Below are 24,159 nucleotides of genomic sequence, written 5' to 3' on the forward strand. Positions count from 1 at the left end.
AAAGAAGATCAAGGAAATTTAGAAGTCTTAAAAATTAAAGGAAATTGCTGTGACATGAACCCTAATGAAAAGTAAAAAATATTTCCACAGGGAACTATAGGACTCTTTTGCTAGATCCATTTTTATTTAATTTGAAAACAATTTAAGACTCATCATCTCTTCACCTACCAACTAACAGCATACTTATATTCATCTCAATTTATTTCTAGGAGGATCTCGGCTTATTTTTCTCTGTTTTATGAGGCATTTAATTCCTTCCGGTTCCCAGTGTGGAAATTTATGTTTTAATATTTCCAACTTTTTCCCCATTAAAGGCAGAGATGATTCCCTCTACTCATCTAATCGTAAAAATAAAGTGACAGAAAAGAAAGCTATTTCAAGTCTGGGAGCATATTCTTGGGCAGGACATTCAAGGCTGCATACAGGGAAGGATGAAGTATGAAGAAGATCCCATAGGGGAAGATGCGAGTTGATGAAAAAGAAATCCTCATGCAATTTAAAGGCTACATGTAGAGGAGGAACAAAGCTCCTGAAGGGTAGTGGATTAAAATGTAATCGTATGGCTTTCTTCTCTCCTCGTTAATGGAAATGTGGTCTGTGACTGAGCAAACTCTTTACAAATGTTCCGAAAGATGCCACGTGGCTTACTAACAGATATATCTATGTTTTTCAAAGTTTAGAATTTGCTTCTTTTCAGACATTCCAAGAGTCAAATTGGGAAAATTTCTATTTCTCGGAAAACATTAATAAATTAAGACCTTGGATTTTATTGCCTTTGCCCATTCTCCTGATACTGTTGTTCTTCCTTTCTTTAAAAACAACAAATACACCCCCCTTCCCAAACTACATATTGACCGTAGTGAAATAAAAGAACTCTTTTTTTTGTTTGTTTTCCTGTAATGGGGCTCATAAAAATAGGCCTAGAGACAGTGACTTAAAACCAGACAAATCCAGATCTCCAACCCTATCAGTTTCTCCATCTTACAAGCACACTTAAGGCTCAAAAAGAAAAATTAATGCCCAAACAGCCGGTGAGGCATATAGTCATAGAAACGTTTTCTATCCTGGTCATACCAGGTATCACATAAGATACTGTCAAAATCTTTGATTGACCATTCATTTAGAAGGGGTTCTAAACCCTTTTAAAATCATATAATAATCAACATCAGCAACACTGCGTCAGGGATCTTGGACCACACTCATAACGGCTTCTTTGTCAAGTAAGCAAAGAAACTATGTTATTTTGGTTGCCTGGAAGTTCATATCTGTTTCAGCGAAATGCAAATATCTTGGATCCCTATGAAAGGGTGTGGATCTCCACATAAATGATATCTCTGTTACAGAGAAAGAAGGGGCTGCTGCACTTGCTGGAATGTCTTCGGCTTTGTATCAGATGCTCCAAATTTGGTTTCAACCAGGCTTCCAGTTTGCCGAATGTCAAACTTCATGCTTTAGCAAGGGGGGAAAGTCTAGATGCCAGGAACACACTAGACCTCTCAGATAAAGGAGTAGAAGCATGCTTCAGTTGGACTAAGGTTGGTCCTCTTTGTTAGCACCAAACTCTCATTATTTAGTTCTTCACAGACTAAATTCCGGTTTCTCTTAGAGAAGAGGACCTGGATACTGAGAAGGAATTAAAGTAGATATTAAGGTAGAAATTCCAAGGCCAAATATCCCAAGGTCAGGCAAAGCAGCATCTGAGGCCGGTACAAGAAAGTGGTGGAAGTCAATGGGCAGCAACCCTGGGGTACTCGAGCTTTCTATGTCCTTGTCCGGCCTCATGGCCCTACCTGTACCCCAATCATGGGCACCACCTCCTCAATCCACAGCAAGTCCAATGGAGCTGAGGTTCTAGTTTGTCGGTGGTGAATCCGGCGTAGCCGCAGAAGGTACAGGATGATGGCCAGTAGCACCACCAGGATACAGGCGAAGAAGAGATAGTGGTTGTAGACAAAGGAGAGACGGAACCAGCTACCATGGGCCTGCCGGACACCTTCTTGCCGTAGATCCCTAGGCAAGAGTTTGAAGGTGACAAGTAACGTTAATTTCAAAGAAAAACATTCATGCGGATTTAAAAGGCCAGTGATGTTATATCATTTATTCTATTCATGCAAATATGCTGATACCAGTTCCACAGAGCAAGCAAAGCTGAAGAATGTCTCTAGCCCTAGGACTGCTATGTGATTCCTCCTGTACTTTCTTTTCCTCACAGGCCTATGTGATTCCTCCTGTACTTTCTTTCTCCTCACAGGCCTACGTCCTCCAGAATGGGGACAAAATGAGAAGACAAAAAAGTGAACAGTGAGATAAGACTGATCATCTATAATACTGATTGTCTTAACAGTGGTCCCATGCCATTCTGTAAATACATACATACAGTTTGTAACTATGGTTCTAACAAGAATAGGGTGGTCCCTAAATCCAATCAAGAAATCAGAGTGTATTGAAATCCTTAAAAAAATTGGCTGTGCTTCCTGTGCTTTCTTTAGGATATATCTAAAGAAAGTGGTTGCCTGATCAACTGTTTTATAATCCGGAAAAAAAAGAGGAGACATGTAAACCAAAGTGCAGGAGCCTGCCTGCTTAGAACAAAAGCTGCAGTTTGGAGGTCCAGATACTGGATCCGTTTTTGTTTGGTTCGACCTGCAGTGTTTTCTCTAAATGTGAATCTCCAAACTGAAACGCTGCTTATAAAATATGGATCTCTGGCTTGTCCTGACAAATGACAACTGGCAGATGCTGGGACAGCACTTCCGCATGATAGGAGTCAGCCCTTCATCTAGAGCACGTACTCTCCAGCTCCCCACTTCTCTCACATCTATCAGCTACCTGGTTTCTGACAATATTGGGTTTAAAGAAACAGGCAGCAAAGATTAAAAATTCATTTTAGTTTATCCGAAATAATACAGGGGAGAGAGTACCCAAACATTATCCCAAATATCTTATATACATAGAGCAAGACATCAGGCTATCATAGCTTAGTGACAATACCCCCCTAAAAGCATCTTGTGTGCTTTGTTCTAAATTCTGGCCCACCAAAAGCCTTCCAAGTCAATGACATGATGTCTAGAGTGACTCTACCCATTAGGAAAGACTGCTCTATACAGCCAGCATTCCCTAGCTCTCTAGTCAGATGTTTTCTACAATAACCTAAGAATGAATTTTGGTTTATCAGTAAGAATCTTAGAACTGGTTAGTAAGAGCTCAATCCTAAAGAATGATTTATTATGCATAAACAAAACTGCATTCCTGAAATTGCGAAGCTAAAGAACAGACTCCGGATTAAATTCTCAACCTTCTTTCTGTTTCAACATAACTGGTTAGTAATAATAGTTCATGGGATAGTAATAAAGGGAGTTAATTTGGATGCATTTTTGAGGGACAGTGGTCACTTAAGAAACCTATTCTGAGACACCAATATCCTCTAAGTTCACGATGCCAGTTCAGTCCACTTTACCTGAGGGGTAAGAATCGTGTTTTATACAGAATGGCTCCCAGTGTCCACTGAACTTCTCGGTCATATACCAGCTGGGCTGTCTGCAGGTGTGGGTAGTCATAGGGAAAGTGGAATCCTTCATGAAGAACTTGGTACATCCAAGCCGATTTAAAACACTGATATCTGTGTGACAAAACAATAAATATTTTTTTTTAAGAAGAAGAAGAAGAAGAAGAAGAAGAAGAAAGAATACTTTCCACATACTCCCATTGGATGTCAAAAAGGATCTCTCTCCCCAGTTCACCTTCCTCGCCTCTAAGTGGAGCCAAATCTGAGCCTACCTTATCTTGATGTTTACCACAAAAGTGCAGGAACACCTTTATGCCATAATGATATTGCTGTGTTTTTCTCTTTCTTTTTATAAGAGTCCTTATTTTTAAGGAGCCTGCTGTAATTACATGATGTCTGGGATTTGTTTCAAAAGAACCCAATTGTGGTAAGAGGCTGGGAAAAGAGATGAAATAAGATTTGACAGAAGTTGGTAGCTGTTAGCAGAGAAGCAGGGTGATAGGTATACAGAAATTCATTATACCATTCTATTTTTGTTTATGGTTAAAATGTATTAACTAAAATGTTTACAAAATGGGAGGACTGATGAACCAAACTGGCAAAATATTGGTATTTGTTGAAGCTGGGTGAGGATTTATGTTACTGTTCTTTCCACTTTTCTGCATGTTCAATATTTTAATTAAAAGCTTTAAAAAAACACCACTTTTGATTTCAAACCATTTGGAATGAGCCTTTTGGTAACCCTGGTTTTCCCTGGCTTCACTAAAATAGGCTCACTATTTTGGCCCTTATCACTCAGAAAATCAAAATCTAAATCAAATTCTTGATTCTCCTTCAACAGAAAATTCCATCTGTATTCTTGCTTGTTCTCTCTCTCTCTCATAATCTGCCATCTGCGTTTTCAGGCCAATCTTAGGGAAAAAAGGAAGCTACTCACTTGAGTCGATGCTCATCTGCATGTGATGAAAAGAGACCATTCTTGAATCTCTGAGTTAGGACTGACCAAGCCATGCCACAGTAATCCTGGAACAACCAAAGAGAAACAGAGGAACATGAAATTAAAGCACAACTAATTTCCCTACAGTCTCAGCTGTTCCATGTCTAAAGTTACTTGTGGGTGACTAGTTGACAAAGGAAAACAGAAATACCACATTCATTCCCTGGACACTGTGCAAAGCCAAGTGCCAGAACACAGGTTCCTGAGGGTCTCCTTTTTATTCCCATCACCTCAAGTCCAGTACAAAGCCAGCCCAACACGGCTCCTGAGCCTCTTTGGCTTCAGAAAGGGGTAAGGTTAGGACCAGAAATAGCAACATCAAAGCCAAAAGGAGCCTCATTCTACACTATGTAAGATGAGGAAGTAAAGCAGATGGAACAGAATGGTCAAATTCTACCACTGGCCTGTTCCCCTGCTATAGTTCTCCCCAAAGAACCATTCCTTTCCTCTGAATGTCTACTTTGTGCCAGGTGCTTTTCTAGGTGCCAGGGAGATCTAGCAGTGAAGAAAACAGACAAAACTTTCTGTCCTCATGAAGCTCACATTCTAGTGATAAAAAACAGACAATAACCATATACATGCATGCATACATAAGACATGTATACACGTACACACTTACATATAGAGTGTGTTACATGACATAAATGCTCATGGAAAAATAAAGCAGGAAAGGGAAATAGGTGAAATTGGGGAGGGCTGCAGTTTTGGATATGGTTGCTAGGGAAGGTATCACTGGGAAAATAACAGTTGAGTCAAAGTAAAAAAAAAAAGTAAGGGAACAAAATTAACTCTTTCACCTGGGAAAAAGAACATATGAAGCCACTAGCAATTTGAGTAAGCAGTAACTTGAGCCCTTTGGTGTTCAAGGGAACAGAATTTGAAGAAGTTTTAAAATGAGAGAAAGACGTAGGCCACGAACAGTTAGGCAGCCCTAGATGCTAGAAAGGAAAAGGAATATAAGTGTATTCCTGGAGGCTGGAGAGGAAAGAACAAATACAAACCAGGTTTTCCTCAATATTTCTTAGGGACTGCCTTCAGGGAACAGAATAATACACATAGTACAGACATTATTAAATTTTTTTTTTTTCAACGTTTATTTATTTTTGGGACAGAGAGAGACAGAGCATGAACGGGGGAGGGGCAGAGAGAGAGGGAGACACAGAATCGGAAACAGGCTCCAGGCTCCGAGCCATCAGCCCAGAGCCCGACGCGGGGCCCGAACCCACGGACCGTGAGATCGTGACCTGGCTGAAGTCGGACGCTTAACCGACTGCGCCACCCAGGCGCCCCATTAAATTGGAAGTCTTCTATCCAGAGAACCCTAGAGAACTGTAACAAAGCAGAAAGAAAAGAATAAAATACAAGGTCAAATTCTTCCCATAAGTCTCTCTTCTACAAGATCAGAAAGACAGGCAAACCTTCAGAGATGAATCTAAATTAAAGGAGCTATAGAAAGCTAGAGAAACTTTTACCTGTTCAGGTAACTAATGATTTAAGCCTATAAGCTGCTAATGTCCTATATATGCTCTAAATGAAATTTTATTTCTTCTGCATTTTAGTTTTAAATAGTACCCCTGACATTGCTTTTCCCAATATCTTTTTAATATTCCAAGTGGCTCTATATACCACTCTGGCCTCCTGACAAACCAAGAAAATCAAAGTGGACTTGCCCACCTGTGTGACCTCATTTCCAAAAGCACATTACAACTGAGAATACCAAGTGAGGGGAAAGATATCTGGGGATGACACTTTTGACCACAAACATTAAACAAGATTACTGGAAAGCTAGAGGAAAAACCATTAGCCACCACAAAGATTTTGGAGCTGGGTGATAATTTGGGTGATCAGGACATACATGGAAACCTAAGTTTAATGAACTAGAAGATAGTACAGCACAGTGTGCTCCTTAACTTCTGAGTCCACTTTCTCATCTGTAAAATGAAGGTTCACAGAGCTCCTCCTGTGAAGAAATCAGTGAAATCAGGCATACAAAGCCCTTTGCACAGCATCTGGCACAAAGTTAGGCATAGAGAAACGGCTGCTGCTGGTATGAATCATCTTTACTATAAATAATTTACCTGAGCAGCCTTGGCAAACGTTGGCCCATGGTAACGGCCACCGATGCGTAACACATCCTCTGTACAGTAAAAAAACTCAGAGAAACCGTAGAACTCGCTGTTATTGAAGTCAATTGGTGACTGGTAGATTCCATTCAGCGAGGCCTGGCTGGTGTTGGGGCGAGCCAGCAGGGGGCTCAGCATTGCCCCGCAAGAAGACCAGTCTCCTCTTCCTCGGATATGCAGCACCTGGCTGTTCCTCTCCACCACATCTGTGAGTCCCACGGGCAGGCAGGGATCCAGAAATGGATTGTCGGGACTCAGACCTGTCTTCTGGCCCAGCAACCTGCCACAAAGACAATAACAAACAAAACACATCACTAATGTATTCAACCTCTTTAAAAAATGCCTATAAGAAACTTGGTCAAAGAATGTGCTTCACAGATATCTTGTTTTATATGGCATCCCTAGAAACAAGCATGGAGTATCAACCATGCAGTCACAACACATGAACATTTAACTTAAGCAAATTCAATTTAGCAGAAACAAAGGAAAGAAGGAAGGAAGGAAGGGTGGGTGGGTGGGTGGGTGGATGGAAGGAAGGAAGGAAGGAAGGAAGGAAGGGAGGAAGGAGGAAGATAAGGAGAGAAATATGGCAGTGATCAAATTTTGTTCAACCTTTTAATCAACATGTATATTTCCCAATGTATAGTGAAACTAGAGATATTAATCTGCTGGTCTCAATCTAGTCTTCATTACACTGCTTCTTAGAAGTGCCAAGATCTCACCACACTGAGTGTGGTTCTAACGTTTAGCAAAACACCTGGGAGAAGGTAAAGAGAGAAGGTTGGAGGAGTTTCCTGAGGAGAAGGATGTGTCAGTGGTCAGTGACAACAGCTGGCCATAGGAAGGACCTGCCTGGCCCCACGTGGGGAGGGACAGGTTGGGGCAAGTTCTAATCCCCATCTTGGCCATTACATGGTTCTGGCTGTTTCAAGTCTGCATTTGCCCAGCAACAATATTCCCGTTCCTGAAGAGATTAAATCTGGCCGAGGACAGAAATTAGTGGAGACCAAATAGCTTTGTCAACTGCAGTTAATTATTCATCAGTTCCTAAACAGACAGGATTGGGAACGTGGCAACACAACAAAATGTTCTGGAACAATTGGAACCTATTTTAAGGATGTGACACCAACTATTAAAAAAACTCAGAAAGTCATATTAAGAAGAAAGAACCATTACATTTTGACATCCCAGGAAGCATGCGTTTCTCTAGTAGAGTAGCAGCTACACAAGATGAATGATCAGTCTTCTCAATTAGGAACTTGGCAAGAAATACCAATGCACATATTGATGCATGGTGGCAGCCATGATACAGCCTGGCAAGTTCTGAGGCAGGAAACAGCAGACAAAGAGAAAAGGGCAGCAAAACGACAAAGGAAGGAAATGGAAAAGGAAACACAGCAGCTAGCAAAGATGGAACACAACAAAACTGGTGTAAAACTTTCATAATTGTTCTTTGGACTGCCAGCAGGAGCGATCTGAGCTCCACAGCCCAAGCAACATCTGTACAGACTGAAGAGTATTTTCAGAATGCAAACACACTGCTTGGTTTTAAGGCATTCGTCCATCACCCGGTATAACAGGAGTCTCCTAAAACACCTTGACCTCTTGGTAGTTGAGACTTACAAAAACAAAAAAGAATCAGGAGACAGTATTTTCTTTATTATGGTCCCAAATAAGACAACTGCTGTGGACCAATTATTACAAATCGCTGTATTCATAATTGTAATTAATACAATAGCGGTATTTCTTCAAGTTAGTATTTCTAGCAAAACAAATGGGGTAAGTAATTTTATGGTGAAAAAAACCTCTGCTGTCTTATACTTCCTTCAACGTACGTAGTGATACAATAATTTTAAATACTAAAGAAAAAAAAAACCCACAACTATTTGTACATTATGGTCTAAATACTTCATGTGGTAGCCAAATGAAGAATCAGTGATCTGTCCACGCTGCAGGAAAAACTGGCTATTCTGGACTTAATGAGAGAACAATGTGAAGATTATTTCTAACTTCACATGCTTTTTATCTTTTATGCGCACTATGGAACCTCACTCCCACGTAAGATGCAACTCCACTGTAAGTGAACAAATATGTCTTCTACCAAGAGGGAACTGCTAAGAACTACATTATACTGCACATTGTAAATTAATAACTTAGCCTCACTTATCCTGCGATACCATTTCTGAAAAAGGACACGGCAAGAGATCACCACAGTAAGCTGCTATACTTTTCTGAGTCCTAAGAGCAAAGACCAGAATGCACCCTAACCTAGACCAAGTGGGAATACCAATGGAGGGTCTCTATTAGTAGTGACACTACCCCATTGACGAGAGTGGTCAGGAAGGAGGAGGAAGCAAGGACATACCTATCTTAGTAGAATATGAGTATTTCTTCCTAATATCTGCACCCTGACAACATTCTATTTCAGAGGCACAGATCCCCATGTCCAAAGTACCTATTTTTGGTAAGGGTTTCATTCAGCACAAGATCTTCATAGCGCTGCCGGGCAAAGTTGCCTCCAAAACCCAGGAAGGTTGTGACATAAACCCTGTACACATGTTCAGTGTGTTGCACATCACAGCCCAGGTTGAATTCAGCCAGCAGGATCTTTGCTTCTTCTTCCTATAGTACAATGTAAAGAGAAAAAAGGGAATTTTCATTTTGGTTGATTTACAGAGAGCTATGACATTACCAATATACCAGTCTTCATGTGCTGTAACTACCCTTTAAAATATCTTATAGCATTCTTTCATTCTCATAACATTATTTTCAACAAAGACACAAAATGACAAGCCTGAACAAAAAAGTACAGAGACTAAATACCAAATTAGAGACAACAACAGGATCTGTAGTTCTATACAAGGCAGAATCATTACAGATAATGTCATTTTCTTGCATGTACTTTTCAGATTTTCCAGTTTGCCAAAATGAGAACGTACTACTTTTATCATCAGGAAAGAAAAAATCTTTTGATAAAAATAAATTTCAGGAATTTGGAAGATCATCCTGAGACCTATTCTATGGGTTTTTACAATTCTATTCAAGAAGCTTTAATGTATTCTATGACAGGGACTAGGACTGGGAAAGTTCCATTTTACAGTACCTCTAATGAAAAGATGGTCTATTTTTTTTTTTTTTTTTTTTTGACTTCAGTCCATGGTTTGAGTTAATCATACTCCTCAGTTCACGGCTCATTACCATGGCAAAGCCCCATTTCTGTTTTGTCTATTTACTTCCTTTTATCCTCATACTCACCCCCATTCCTACCCCCACATTCTAATGTGCTTAATGTAACATATATTTGTACATACTGTTGTAAAATTAAATTATTGTTTTGAATGTATTTATTTTTAATTAATGAAAATGCTATCATGCCCAGCAATTTCACTAAGTATATATATAAGAGGACTGAAAAGTATGACTAATCAAAAATGTATATGTGAATGTTCACAGCAGCATTATCCATAATAGTCAAAAACTGGAAACAAAAATCCAAAAGTCCATCATCTGATGAATGCATAAACAAAATATGGCATGGTCATATGGTTATTCAACCATGAAGAGAAATGAAGTTCTGATCCATGCTGCAACAGAGATGAACCCTGAAAATATTTTGCTAAGTGAAAGGAGCCAGACACAAAACGTCACATATTGTATGATTCCATTTATGTGAAGTACTCAGAAGAGGCAAATCCACAGGAGACATAAAGCAGATTAGTGGTTGCTGGAGCTAGAGGGAGGAGAATGGCAAGTGACTGCTAATGAATGTGGGGTTTCTTTTCAGGGTAATGAAAATGTTCTAGAATTCGATAGTGGTGGTTGCATTACTTTTTGAATGTGCACAACTTTGTGAATTGTACCAAAAAAAACACTTTAGGCACTTAGGATTACTTATATTTTTTAAAGCACTATTGTACTTTGTCTCATTGTTCCTTTCGTTATTTACCAAGCTCTAAAATCCATCTGTAAGACCGTTATATTACCAGGCTACATCTAACTTGTTGCTTGCAAGTATACTTTCTATATTAGTGTTGCTTTCTAAATCTGCACAAACAAAAAAGTCCTTTATTTAAGACTTTAAGGATAGGGGCGCCTGGGTGGCGCAGTCGGTTAAGCGTCCGACTTCAGCCAGGTCACGATCTCGCGGTCCGTGAGTTCGAGCCCCGCGTCGGGCTCTGGGCTGATGGCTCAGAGCCTGGAGCCTGTTTCCGATTCTGTGTCTCCCTCTCTCTCTGCCCCTCCCCCATTCATGCTCTGTCTCTGTCTGTCCCAAAAATAAATAAACGTTGAAAAAAAAAAATTAAAAAAAAAAAAAAGACTTTAAGGATAAGTTCCACTTATCCTTAAAGGCATGAACAATGCCTTCATTTTACCTGTTGACTACATACTAACAAATAAAGACTAAAATGTCTTACAACCTCGTTCCCCAAATTTCCAACCCTTGCACAGACCCCTTCTGATTGTTAAACCCACATTCCCAACAATCTTGCTGGATATTTAGGCATATATGCTCCTCAGAGATCTCAAATTCATCATACGTAAAACTGAATTCATTGGTTACAAGGACTTGGGCTAGAGACCAGAAAATTGTTCTCACCCAAACTTCCAGACCATACTCATTTGCTTAGCATCAACCCACCCTTTACCCTGGGGTCTCTCTCAGTGACTGAATTCCTTACCCTACCAGGTATCTAGGTGGGAACCTCAGCATCACTCGGTATCCCTCTCTGCCCTACCCACACCATTACATTACACTGTTTTGTTTTGTTTTTTCCAAAATACCCCTGAGATCTGTGCCCTCCATTCCATTTCCACTTACATTGCCTAGTTCAGCCCTTATTACCTCTTACCCAAGGTTCCCTGACCTACATTTCTTTCTCATACAGACAACAAAATTATTTTCCTAAAAAAACAGATTGGATCTATTATCAGTCACATAATGGAGCTGAAAAGGACCTTCAGAATTTAATTATTTCATAGATGATGAAACTGAGGCCCATATGACTGCCCTACTCAAAAACCTTTGCTGATTCTCCTCCATCTATAGAAATAAAAGTGAAATTCCCTAGCATAGCACCCAAAACTCCTTACAATTTAACTTCATCTTATCTTCCTAGACTTACTATACTGGAAAATTCTATACTACAACAGGCTATTCAACGTTTCTTGGACATTCTGAGCTCTTTGCTGCTTTCTTTGTGCCCTTGTGCATACTATTTCCTCCATAAAGGTGGCCTTCCTCAACCTTCAAATGCAAAAGCCTACTTATCATCCAGGGCCCAGGTAAATACCTTACTTTCCAGGAAGCCAGCATGACTCCCATTCATGTAGTAGACGAGTAGAGTGGGGACATTACTGATATCTGGTAGAGGCCAGGGATGCTGCTAAACATCATATTATGCACAGGACAGCTCTCGACAACAAAGATTTATCCAGCTCAAACTGTCAATAGTGCCAATGATGAGAAACCCTGGTTTAGATCAAATTTTAGTACTTCCATAGTCTGCCTGTTATCACAGGCTGTCTTCACTGATAGATTATAATAAGTTTTTGGGGGCAGTACAATATGTCTCATTCCTTGCACACAACAGGTGTTTAAAAACTGTCTGCAGCTCTTTTTCCTCTCTATGATAAAACTCTTTCCTCAGGATACATATATTCTTTACATTCTAGTCAGGTAAGGAATTTAGAAGCACAAGAATGGAATCACAAGTAAGGGAAAGGAAATAACATTTAATGAACAAGTATGTACCAAATACTGTACTCTGGGCTTTATATGAATTATCATGTTTAATCTTCTAGCAGTCCCAGGAGACAGGGAGTATAACTGCTAAAATACATTAAACTTTTAGCACATGTTGGAAAGTTTGTCAAGTGCTTTACACACATGGTGTCATTTCATCTTCCCAACTTCATGAAGTGGATACTATTATTATTCTCTTTTCATCAGGAGGAGATTAAAGCTCAGAGAGGTAACCTAACCAAGATAATGTAAGCTAGTGAGTATCTGAACAAATATTTGGACCCATGCAAATTGGTCTAAGTCAAAAAACAGTGACCTTCTTTCCCAAATACTGGCATTTGTAGCAACCCAATATCCCTAAAAGGTAAAATACCTGTTTCGGAGAAAGGACAGAGGCTGAGGTAGGAACTTCATAAGCAATTTGGAGAGAGGCTCCTCCCATATCTAGTATCCCTACTGTCCTTCTGCGCCCTGTTGCCAATTCCTGGGGACCCTCAGCATCTGATTCTGAAATAAATAAGGGAAAAGAAAAGGCCTAGTAATTAAAAAACAAATCAAAAATGAAAAAAAAATCAAAATAGAAATCCCTTAAAAAATGAAGAGCAAACTGAAATAAATTAATCTCACTGTATCAACTATGTATTACAGAGAATTCTTTCAAGTAACATTTTTACTATATCCCTTATAGGATGTATCTTACTGACAACAGAAGCAAATAAATATCTTAAACTGCATTGTAGTAGTCTTATTGATAATAATTTTTTAAGCCATTAAACGTGTTATGAAATAAAGCAAATAAATGTTTATATTAATATGTTTAGGAACAAATACTCAGCATAAAAGAAAAAAACATACAGGTATAAACTCAACAATATTAAGCAACAACCTTATAATCTTTTTTTAATTAATTTATTTTTATTTATATTCAAGTTAGTTAGCATATAGTGCAATAATGATTTTAGGAGATTATAGATTCATCCCCTATGTAAAACACCCAGTGCTCATCCCAACAAGTGTCTTCCCTAATGCCCCTTGCCCATTTAGCCCATCCCCTCATCCACAGCCCCTCCAGCAACCCTCAGTTTGTTCTCTGTATTTAAGAGTCTGTTTTGTCCCCCTCCCTGTTTTTATATTATTTTTGCTTCCCTTCCCTTATGTTCATCTGTTTTATATCTTAAATTCCACATGAGTAAGTCATATATTTGTCTTTCTCTGACTAGTTTCGCTTAGCATAATGCCCTCTAGTTCTATCCATGTTGTTGCAAATGGCAAGATTTCTTTTTTTTTGATTGCTGAGTAATACTCCATTGTAGATGTGTGTGTGTGTGTGTGTGTGTGTGTGTGTGTGTGTGTGTGTATACACATCACATCTTTATTCATCTGTTGATGGACATTTGGGCTCTTTCCATACTTTGGCTACTGTCGATAGCACTGCTATAAACATTGGGGTGCATGTGCCCCTCCGAAACAGCACACTTGTATCCCCTGGATATATAACTAGTAGTGTGATTGCTGGGTCATAGGGTAGTCCTATTTTTAACTTTTTGAGAAGCTTCCATATTGTTTTCTGGAGTGGCTGCACCAGTTTGCATTCCCACCAGCAGTGCAAAAGAGTTCCCCTTTCTCCGCAGTCTTGCCTGAGTTGTTAATGTTAGCCATTCTGACTGGTGTGAGGTGGCATCTCATTGTGGTTTTGATTTGTATTTCCCTGATGATGACTGATGTTGAGCATTTTTTCATGTGTCAGTTGGCCATCTGGATGTCTTCTTTGGAGAAGTGTCTATTCATGTCTTTTGCCCATTTCTTCACTGGATTATTTGTTTTTTGGGTGTTGAGTTTGCTAAGTTCTTTATAGATTTTGGATACTAACCCTTTATCTGATATGTCGTTTGCAAATATCTTTTCCCATTCTGTCGGTTGCCTTTTAGTTTTGCTGATTGTTTCCTTTGCTGTGCAGAAGCTTTTTAGTTTGATGAGGTCCCAATAGTTCATTTTTGCTTTTGTGTTGCTTGCCGCTGGAGACATGTTGAGTAAGAAGTTGCTGGAGCCGAGGTCAAAGAGGTTTTTGCCTGCTTTCTCCTCTAGGATTTTGATGGCTTCCTGTCTTACGTTTAGGTCTTTCATCCACTTTGAGTTTATTTTTTGTGTATGGTGTAAGAAAGTGGTCCAGGATCATTCTTCTGCATGTTACTGTCCAGTTTTCCCAGCACCATTTGCTCAAGAGACTGTATTCCATTGGATATTCTTTGCTGCTTTGTCAAAGATTAATTGGCCGTATGTTTGTGGATCCATTTCTGGGTTCTCTTCTGTCCCACTCATCTGAGGGTCTGTTTTTGTGCCAGTACCATACTGTCTTGATGATTACAGCTTTATAATACGTCTTGAAGTCCAGGAGTGTGACGCCTCCAGCTTTGGTTTTCGTTATCAGGATTGCTTTGGCTATTCAGGGTCTTTTCTGGTTCCATACAAATTTTAGGATGGTTTGTTCTAGCTCTGTGAAGAATGCTGGTGTTATTTTGACAGGGATAGCACTGAATATTTAGATTGCTTTGGGTAGTATGGACATTTTAACAATATTTGTTCTTCCAATCCAGGAGCATGGAATATTTTTCGATTTTTTTGTGTGCCTTCTTCAATTTCTTTCATAAGTTTTCTACAGTTTTCAGTGTATGGATTTTTCACCTCTTTGTATAACCTTATAATCTTAAATATGAATTGGAACTATCATGATTTCTTTTTCTCTTTCTAAAAATACATATTTTCTAGCTCTGTACTGAAAGGGCCTAGAAGTAAGGATAATCTAGGAGCAATAAGCAATCCTGGCATCCATGGTCTCTAAATATCATTTTCCAATAAAAGAAACCAGGGCTCCTTAAAAAATGTCCGATGCTAGGTCTAAGGTAGAAAAAATACAAGACAAGCATGGAATATACCTTAGTGTGCCAAAAAGCAAGGGAAATATAAAAGACTATTGGGATGTTAAAAGGTACAGAAGCCAACCTATAGGTGCTCCAACTGGCCAATGATGGTGTAATTTGAGCACTGAAAAGAATGATGATGCAATGGACTACGATGCATCAAACACATTAAAATCTACAAACTCATAATGATACTGAAAAAAAACTTCACTAGTTACCTTTGGAAGTTGCTAGGACATCAACTCATTAATCAAAAACTTGATAAATGAAAGAATGAAAGATCTATCCTGTCTTTCCATTTAGAACTGTATTCCAGGATAATCAAATAGTTAATGAAGAAAATTTTGTTATATAAAAACCCCAACTGTTAAATGCAGAAGAAATGAAGGAATTAGAAAAATAACTATTTTGCAACCTCTAATGAAAAAACGAATCTAAACAACAATCACAATTGGCTACTATAACCATTAAGTGAAAAGTGGCTGGAGAATTTTCATAATAGATTAGATCAGGCTGACAATACCTGAACCCTGAAACCTGATCAGTCTTAATGTGACTGAAGTGGGACAAGCAGACCTTATAAAACTTCTGATGTGATGTAGTAGGAAACACTTAGTGCCAATCTTTATTTATTATTTATTCTTGCCAAAGGAATTGAATCGGTGTCTAATCAAGCTTCTGTATCTAATCTCCAATTTATAAGACATAAGGAGGGATGAGAAGCATGTTTAAGACCCCACAAAAATTCAGTCAATCAAATTAAGAATGTGGTAATTTCATTCTATCAAGTGAGCCAGTTTTGTTTTTGTGTTTTTAATGAATGATTTGAGGAAAAGAGGTGGGAGGGGGAAAGCTGTTATAAAGAAACTTATCAATCAAATGTAATTATGATCCTTGTTCAGATTCTGATTTTAACAAGACAATTACAAATAAATATTCTTGATACAATAAAGGAAGTCTCTACCTGGGTATTAGATAGATGTTACACAATACTAGAAATTGTTAACTTTTTCAAATTTAAGAATGGCATTGTGGATATTTCGGTTGTTTTGAAGCTCCTCATTGGTGAGAGATAAACGCTGAAGTACAAGAAGATAAAATGATATGTCTGGGGTTTGCTTTTTAAAATCCAAAAGGAAAAAAATCTGTGTTGTATGGAGGGAGGGTGGAGCCAAAAAACTGACCAACCACTAATTAGTGTTGAGTCTGAGTAATGGGCTCATGGAAATTCATTTTATTATTATTTACTTCTGTAAATGTTTCTAACTTTCCATATTAAAAATTTAAAAAGAAATAAAAGAAGGGAAAGTAGGACTGGAAAATGAAGCATCTTTACTTTTAAAAAAAAAGAAATAAAAATAACTCAAATGTGGCACTTATATTACACTGATAGGTTACAACATAAACCTTCGTTCAGTCCTTAGAACTGTCTTAAGATGACAACATTACTCACCATCCTCATGGTCGAATCTTCCCAAAACAAAGTTGATTCCAATCCATGCATAAACTCCTAGGTAAGAAACATAAAAGCCCATGCTTAATTCTCTATTGCTCTGCCATGTATACACCTCTCCCAGGGCTGTTCTTTTCCTCCTTTTCTTAGGAAAAAAGTGATGATAGTATTTTATTCCATACTCTTAGTGTATGAATTCAAAATCTCTTATCTTGTGATGCTTTTCCCTTTTAAAATGATTTGCATTGTCTAAATTAATGTGTAAATTTGCGTTTTCTAAATTAATGTGCAAAAACAAATGTAAAAAATGTGCATCTTGGATTCTGGCTCTGGGCAAGAGGAGGTAAGCACACTCTATCCTGTCATCCCACCGAACACAGTGTAAACTGCATGGAATATATGGAGCAGATTTGTGAGAACTCTGGAAGGAAATAATAAGAGGCACACTGAGTCAGAGATCAGAAGTTAAAGTACCACCAAACCTGTAGTGAGTGTCCCATATTTTCCCCTCAGATATTGCCTGGCCTGGACTCAAAAGCAGCTTGAAACACAAAAGGACATCCAGGTGTGGAGGGAAAGAACTTCAAGACCTTGCTTTCTGGTCCAAGGAGCATTAAAAGAGACCCCAAAGGCTCCGAAAGAATGGAGGAAAATCCCTTGGGTTTTTTTCCCTTCATTTTGTTCTCTGCTACCCCAGGCAATCCTGCAACAGCAGAGGTAGAAGTTGGGCAGGTGCCTAAAACTGTGAAGGATATGAATCTTCTCTGACTAGAGGAGCTACAGCCTTAAGAACTGAAGAAAATCCCTATTGCTGATTTTTCTCCATGTCCTCCACCATTTAGCCCTGGATGCAGATGCAATCATGGGAAATGTATGGCAGAGTAGGCAAATTAAAGCCCTGGCTTTCTAACTGCAGGACCATGAAAGTGAGCCCCAGGGAACCAGAAAGTGTTGGGGAGATCACAGAGAGTAAGGAATAAAGTGATGTATGAACTCCTGGGCTCACAGCCAAGCAACACATGCATGGATCTCATAAACAATATACCAAAGGTTCTGAGAACCGTACTGGCTAGACACTCCATTTGTATGGGCTATGCCCAGATTTTAGACTGACCACTGGGTGACACACAAATGGTACAAACCCAAATAGCAGTGACAAGGCTTTGAAAAATCAGTATTTTCCTTACGATTGAAACAAGACCCAGTTTCATAGTATAACTTTCAAAATGTCCAGGATACAATATAAAATTACTTAGCATGAAAAGAACTAGGAAAATCTCAACTCCTAAGGGAAAAGATGCCAACCCCAAGATGACACAGATGTCAGAATTACCAGACAGAGATACTAAAGCAGCTATATAACTAAGAAATAAGAGCAGTCTTACAATGAACGGAAAGAAAGTCTCAGCAAAGGAAGAGAACATAAAAAAGAATCAAATGAAAATTTTAGAACTGGAGAATGCAATACTGAAATTGAAAAGGTAAATCTTTTCCTTTATGTGAACTGCAACTAGAATGTACAGAAGAGGGGCGCCTGGGTGGCTCAGTTGATAATCAGCGTCTGACTTCAGCTCAGGTCATGACCTCACGGTTCGTGAGTTCAAGCCCCGCATCAGGCTCTGTGCTGACAGCTCAGAGCCTGGAGCCTGCTTCGGATTCTGTGTCTCCCTCTCTCTCTGCTCCTACCCCACTCACACTCTGTCTCTCTTATTCAAAAATAAATAAACATTTAAAAAAATTCAGAATGCACAGAAGATTTTCTCTTTTTCAAGAAATGGAAACATAATTTGTCATGTAGGCCACATTTGGGCCACACGAGAACATATATTCAATTCTACCTCAAAACTACAAACCCAGCAGTGCAAGCTTTTAGGGAAGTATCAGTACTTCATAATAAATACAATAAAGCGGGGGGGGGGGGTGCCTGCGTGATTCAGTTTGTTAAGCTTCTGACTCTTGGATTCAGTTCAGGTCATGGTCTCATGGTGGTGAGATGGATCCCTGAGTTGGGCTCTGCACTGAGCATGGAGCCTGCTTGGGATTCTCTCTCCCCCTCTCTCTCTGCTCCTCCCCTGCTTGCTCCCTCTCCTTCAAAATAAATAAATCAACATTTAAAAAATAAACGCAATAAAAGGAGAGCCCATAACAAAAGAAAAGTAAATAATGATCATCCCCTATTAACGTTTCCCCTTACTTTAATAATTTGCTTTACATTAGAATTTGGCAAACTCAGTACAACCCCCAGTATGGGGTGTTAGCAGAATTATTAACTGCTTGTTATATTTTAAAAGAAGATGAGGTTGAGGTTGTATTTAAGTTTAATGGTGCGGGTGATTGGGTGATTTATGATACAGGTGATTCAGGGTTTTTTAGTGAAGAGGCCATGGGAATTGCAGTGTTATATAGTTATGGAACTTGGCTAGTGGTTGTCACTGGTTGGTCCTTGCTTATTGGCGTGTTAGTGATTATAGAAGTTACTCGTGGAAATTAAGTAAGAGTAGACTAAAAGTACTTATGTTTTGAAAACTACAATTAGCTAACCAAATACTCACTTGGAATCATCACTAAATACTAATATGTTCTTATAAACACAGTACTTAGCACAAAGTTAAAAATAAATATAAATATATGACTTCCAGAAGCAGCAATCTATAACAGACACCAATGCAGAATATGCAAATGATAATTTTAAAAAAAAACATATGACAGAATCAAGAAAATTACCCGAAGAAAAATAAAAATCAAATATATAAAGTAATCCTAACCCCACCCCTAGCAGAGAGACTATGCCATGATTGGCTAGGAGCTGAAGGAGTGCACCCCTCAAGGCCCAGTACCTTCCTGCTTCCCAGAGATCACTTCTGCCTGAGACTGTGAAAAGAGGAAGTCAAACTCCAGAGGTAAATCTCTCACCAGATCACCCAAGATAGCCAGCTGCTTTCTGCAAGAAAGAACAAAAATATAAAAGTTAATCGTTAAACACTCTTCTCACAATTAGCTTCAACTTGCACTTCTACCTCATTGCTCACATAGTCCATCCACTAGTTGAGCCATGCTTCTTTTTGGCACTTCACTTGATTTTAAAGGTTTAAACTGCCTCCAAAGTATATCCTTCCACTTAAAAGGCAATATGATACTGGTAATACTTTTTCTTTGTGTAATTTTATAATTCAAATAGTATTAGATGATGAGACCACAGTTCTGTGCCTCTCACAACGCTGAGTATATATAAGTGGCAGGAAGCACAGTTTCATAATTGTATGATTCCTAACTACTATGAAGGGAAGCTGTCAGACTAAGGAACACAATCTTATCCTCAGATCTTACACAATACAGAAACAACACCTCATATTACCACACAACAAGCACTGTTAGATCCACAAATTAATATCCTTTACAAAACTGACAATGAACTTTTTAATCTCCTTTTATATATTTCAAGGGCTGGGGTTTTGTTTCTTTATAAAAATCTTATCATTTGAAAAACCCAAATCAGGATCAAAATCCAAAGGTTATAACAATTTGGGGACAAAGTCTGAATCTTAGTATCTAGGGTTATTTTCTCCTCTCAAGTTTTATGCTATCGGTATTATTAAAGAAAAGCAAAGAAACAAAGCTAGAAGTAATAATATGAATCTAGAGAAAGTGGTTAAAAACAAAAGCAACTATCCTGGATCTTTAAAATAACTCATTAGAAAAATATTCTATTGGCTCAGCATGACTTAGTGAAGAATGATAACACTTAAAAGTAAAGAATATATTTAAAGTAATAATTTTCTTTAAGCTCAGGTCATGATATCATGGTTGTGAGATCGAGCCCTGCATCAGGCTCTGCACTGAGCATAGAGCCTGCTTGGGATTCTCTCTCCTGCTCTCTCTACCCCTCCCAGCTTGTGCACGCTCACTTTCTCTGTCTGTCTCTCTCTCAAAATAAATAAACATTTTGTAAAAAAAAAAAAAAAAAAAAAGGAAAAACAAAGTAATAATTTTACAATATACTGTCAAATACAATTTCTAAAATAGCTCGTTGTTATACATATTAAATTCTTACAATAAGAATTTTACATGGGGAACAAGAGGGATTATTTTGCTCTCCCTATTGGATATGTTTCCAATTGGCTATTTGCTTAAAATAAACAAAAAGAGGGCTTGCTGATTTGGGGGACAATATGGAAAAATGGGCACCCACATACACTGGTGTTTGGAATGTAAACTACTGGTATGATCTTTTTTTGTTTTTTTAAGTAGGCTCCATGCCTAGCCTGCTTCGGATTCTGTGTCTCCCTCTCTCTCTGCCCCTAACCCACTTGAATTCTGTCTTTGTCTGTCTCAAAAATAAATAAACATTAAAAAAAATTTTTTTTTTTAATTAAGTAGGCTCCATGCCTAATGTGGGGCTTGAACTTCTGATACTGAGATCTAGAGTCAATGCTCTACCAACTGAGCCAGCTAGGTGTCCCACTGGTATGATCTTTTTGAGAGCAATCCAGGACTTTGTATCCAAATTTTTAAAAAAAATTTTTTTTTTCAACGTTTATTTTATTTTTGGGACAGAGAGAGACAGAGCATGAACGGGCGAGGGGCAGAGAGAGAGGGAGACACAGAATCGGAAACAGGCTCCAGGCTCTGAGCCATCAGCCCAGAGCCTGACGCGGGGCTCGAACTCACGGACCGCGAGATCGTGACCTGGCTGAAGTCGGACGCTTAACCGACTGCGCCACCCAGGCGCCCCTGTATCCAAATTTTTAACGTGCTTAACTTTTGACCAGCTATTACGTTTTTAGAAATTTATTGCAAGGAAATCATCAGATAAGAATACAAAAAGGAAGCGAATACTGCAGCTTTATAAAAATGAAAAAGTGACAACCTGTTAAATAATCTATGTCATATCCATATAATGTAACACTAGACAGATGTTAAAAGAAATGAGCTCGACTTATACTCTATATGTATTGACATGAAAAGATGTCCAACATATTTTGAGTTCTAATAGGTTATGAAACAGTACATACAATATGATCCCAACTTACATTAAACAATAAACAAAAAACTTTTTCACGTACTGCACAGAATAGAACTTTTGTTCCTAAAATTCAATTTGTTTCTTTATTTAAAAAAAAAAAAACAAACAAAAACTTTCAGTGGCATCCGGGTGGCTCAGTCAGTTAAGCATCTGACTCTTGGTTTTGGCTCAGGTCATGATCTCACATTTCGTGAGTTGGAGCCATGCATCGGGCTGTGCGCTCACGGTGCAGAGCCTGCTTGGAATTTTCTCTCTCTCTCTCTCTCTCTCTCTCTCTCTCTCTCTGTGCCCCTCCCCTACTCACACTTCTCTCTCAAAATAAATAAATAAGCTTTAAAACAAAACAAAAAAAACCCCACAAAAACAAAAAACTTTCAGTGGCAAAATGCTGATAACTGTTGAAGCTGGGGGCTGAGAAAATAAGGATTCATTATGCTGTTCTATTTTTATTATGTTTGAAATTTTCCAGAACAAAAGTTTTTCCCCCTTAAATGTCACCTTGTACTACCTTTGTAATTTCTTTTTAAAGGCATTTTCATTACAAAACAAAAAAGAGGTTAGTCTAACAAATTGTTAGTCTAGGCCTTTGACAAAGAAATAAAACCTAGTGATAACACATTTCAAAATATAGTCCAGGTGATTTAAACCCATTTTGAATATTGCTCACAAATGCTAATATATTAGTGGAGCATTAATTATACAAAACAGGTTCTTACAGTGATGGCTATATTTATGTCAACAACTACAGCTGCCTCAAGAGGTAGCAATGATTTCATAAGCCCAGGATAGATATAGGCATTATTTAGAAGAGGTGATCAGAAAACGAATTAAAAGACAAGCTCTTCACAAATTCTTAAGATAAAAAAAAAATACAAATATTCGGAGCCTCCATGCTGACAGTGAACATCTTAGACAAATGGAATGGAGTTACATAGTGGGTTTTGTCTGCATAGAAACTTCTTTGACAAACAATGTCAATGCTGAGTGACATCAGGAGATGAGGCAATCCTTTCTTTTGCTCCAGACCCACAAAGGGGGGCCAAACCATCACCCTCCTGGTCGGCTCTGCCTTTTTGACTCCCTCATCAACTTCTTCTGTGGCCTTCATCCCCCTTCCTTGGTGTTGACCTCAGACCACTCACAAGCCTGTGATGTGGCACCCACTGTGTCACCTATACTCTTCCCAGGGTTTCTAAATTCTGAACTATATGATTATTACTTATGTCAGAATCAAAAATTCTAACTTACGTGTGTAGTATGGTTAACAACTTTGTAGAAATTACAGAGAGATGTACAGAGAGAAGGGAATATGACAAAATGAAACACTTTCGATAGGGCAATAGGGATATAAGTTTGTTGTTTATTTTTCCTTTACTGCAGCTATAATATTTTGAAATTTGGTTTTAAAAATTAAAAAACACAAATGTTTTGTTTTGTTAAGAGAAAGCACGCATGAGAGAGGGAGAAGGACAGAGGGAAAGAGAGAGAGAAAATCCCAAGCAGGCCCCACGCTGAGCACAGAGCCTGATGCGGGGCCTAATCCCATGACCCCAGGATCATGACGTGAGCTGAAATCAAAAGTCGGACACTCAACTGACTGAACCATATAGCCACCCCAAAAACAAAACCAAAAAAATTTTCTTAAGTTTATGTATTTAGAGAGAGAGTGCAAGCAGCGGAGGAACAGAAAGAGAGGGAGAGAGAGAATCCCAAGCAGGATCCATGCTGTCAGCACAGAGCCCAACACGGGCTGAACTGCAAGAACCATGAGATCACGACCTGAGCCAAAATCAAGAGTCAGACGCTCAACTGACTGGACCACCCAGGCACCCCAAAACAAAAATGTTTTAAAGGCCAAGATATATGGGAAAATAAGGGGTTAAAATAGGTCTCTCATTTCAACAAATGGTTATATAAAATAATCTGCTTCTCAACAGCAGACAAGATAGTAAACCAGTAATTGTGTATCTAAAGAGAAGGAAAGGGGGCGCCTGGGTGGCGCAGTCGGTTAAGCGTCCGACTTCAGCCAGGTCACGATCTCGCGGTCCGTGAGTTCGAGCCCCGCGTTGGGCTCTGGGCTGATGGCTCAGAGCCTGGAGCCTGTTTCCGATTCTGTGTCTCCCCCTCTCTCTCTGCCCCTCCCCCGTTCATGCTCTGTCTCTCTCTGTCCCAAAAATAAATAAAAACGTTGAAAAAAAAATTAAAAAAAAAAATAAAGAGAAGGAAAGAAGCCCATTGAAAGAACTGTGGACATATGTTACATTGTCCTGCACGTCTGTCATAAGCAGCACAAAGCCCTACCTGCATAGCCAAGGTTTTTGTTGCTGGCCAAGAATACAAAATAAAACTTTCTGGAAAAGGGAACTGTTATTTACCAAGAAAAAAATATCTAAGCTA

The 24,159-nt window shown here is 38.8% G+C and overlaps 1 protein-coding gene across 1 annotated transcript in view; it reads right to left on the reverse strand.

The window, feature by feature from the left end:
* Positions 1-114: 114 nt before the first annotated feature.
* The window catches only part of ENTPD7 (ectonucleoside triphosphate diphosphohydrolase 7), a 45,888-nt gene continuing 21,843 nt past the window's right edge, over positions 115-24,159 (reverse strand). The window contains exons 6-13 of the mRNA XM_030335204.2: positions 19,577-19,680; positions 16,740-16,796; positions 12,742-12,875; positions 9,081-9,247; positions 6,581-6,905; positions 4,443-4,528; positions 3,458-3,619; positions 115-2,010 (exon numbers count right to left, since the gene is read on the reverse strand). Of these exons, the coding sequence (XP_030191064.1) occupies positions 1,779-2,010; positions 3,458-3,619; positions 4,443-4,528; positions 6,581-6,905; positions 9,081-9,247; positions 12,742-12,875; positions 16,740-16,796; positions 19,577-19,680 (1,267 nt within the window). The 3' untranslated portion in view covers positions 115-1,778. The remainder of the gene's footprint in view (positions 2,011-3,457; positions 3,620-4,442; positions 4,529-6,580; positions 6,906-9,080; positions 9,248-12,741; positions 12,876-16,739; positions 16,797-19,576; positions 19,681-24,159) is intronic.

The sequence above is a fragment of the Lynx canadensis genome, chromosome D2 (assembly GCF_007474595.2).
Source record: "Lynx canadensis isolate LIC74 chromosome D2, mLynCan4.pri.v2, whole genome shotgun sequence".
In the NCBI taxonomy this organism is placed as follows: Eukaryota; Metazoa; Chordata; class Mammalia; order Carnivora; family Felidae; genus Lynx; species Lynx canadensis.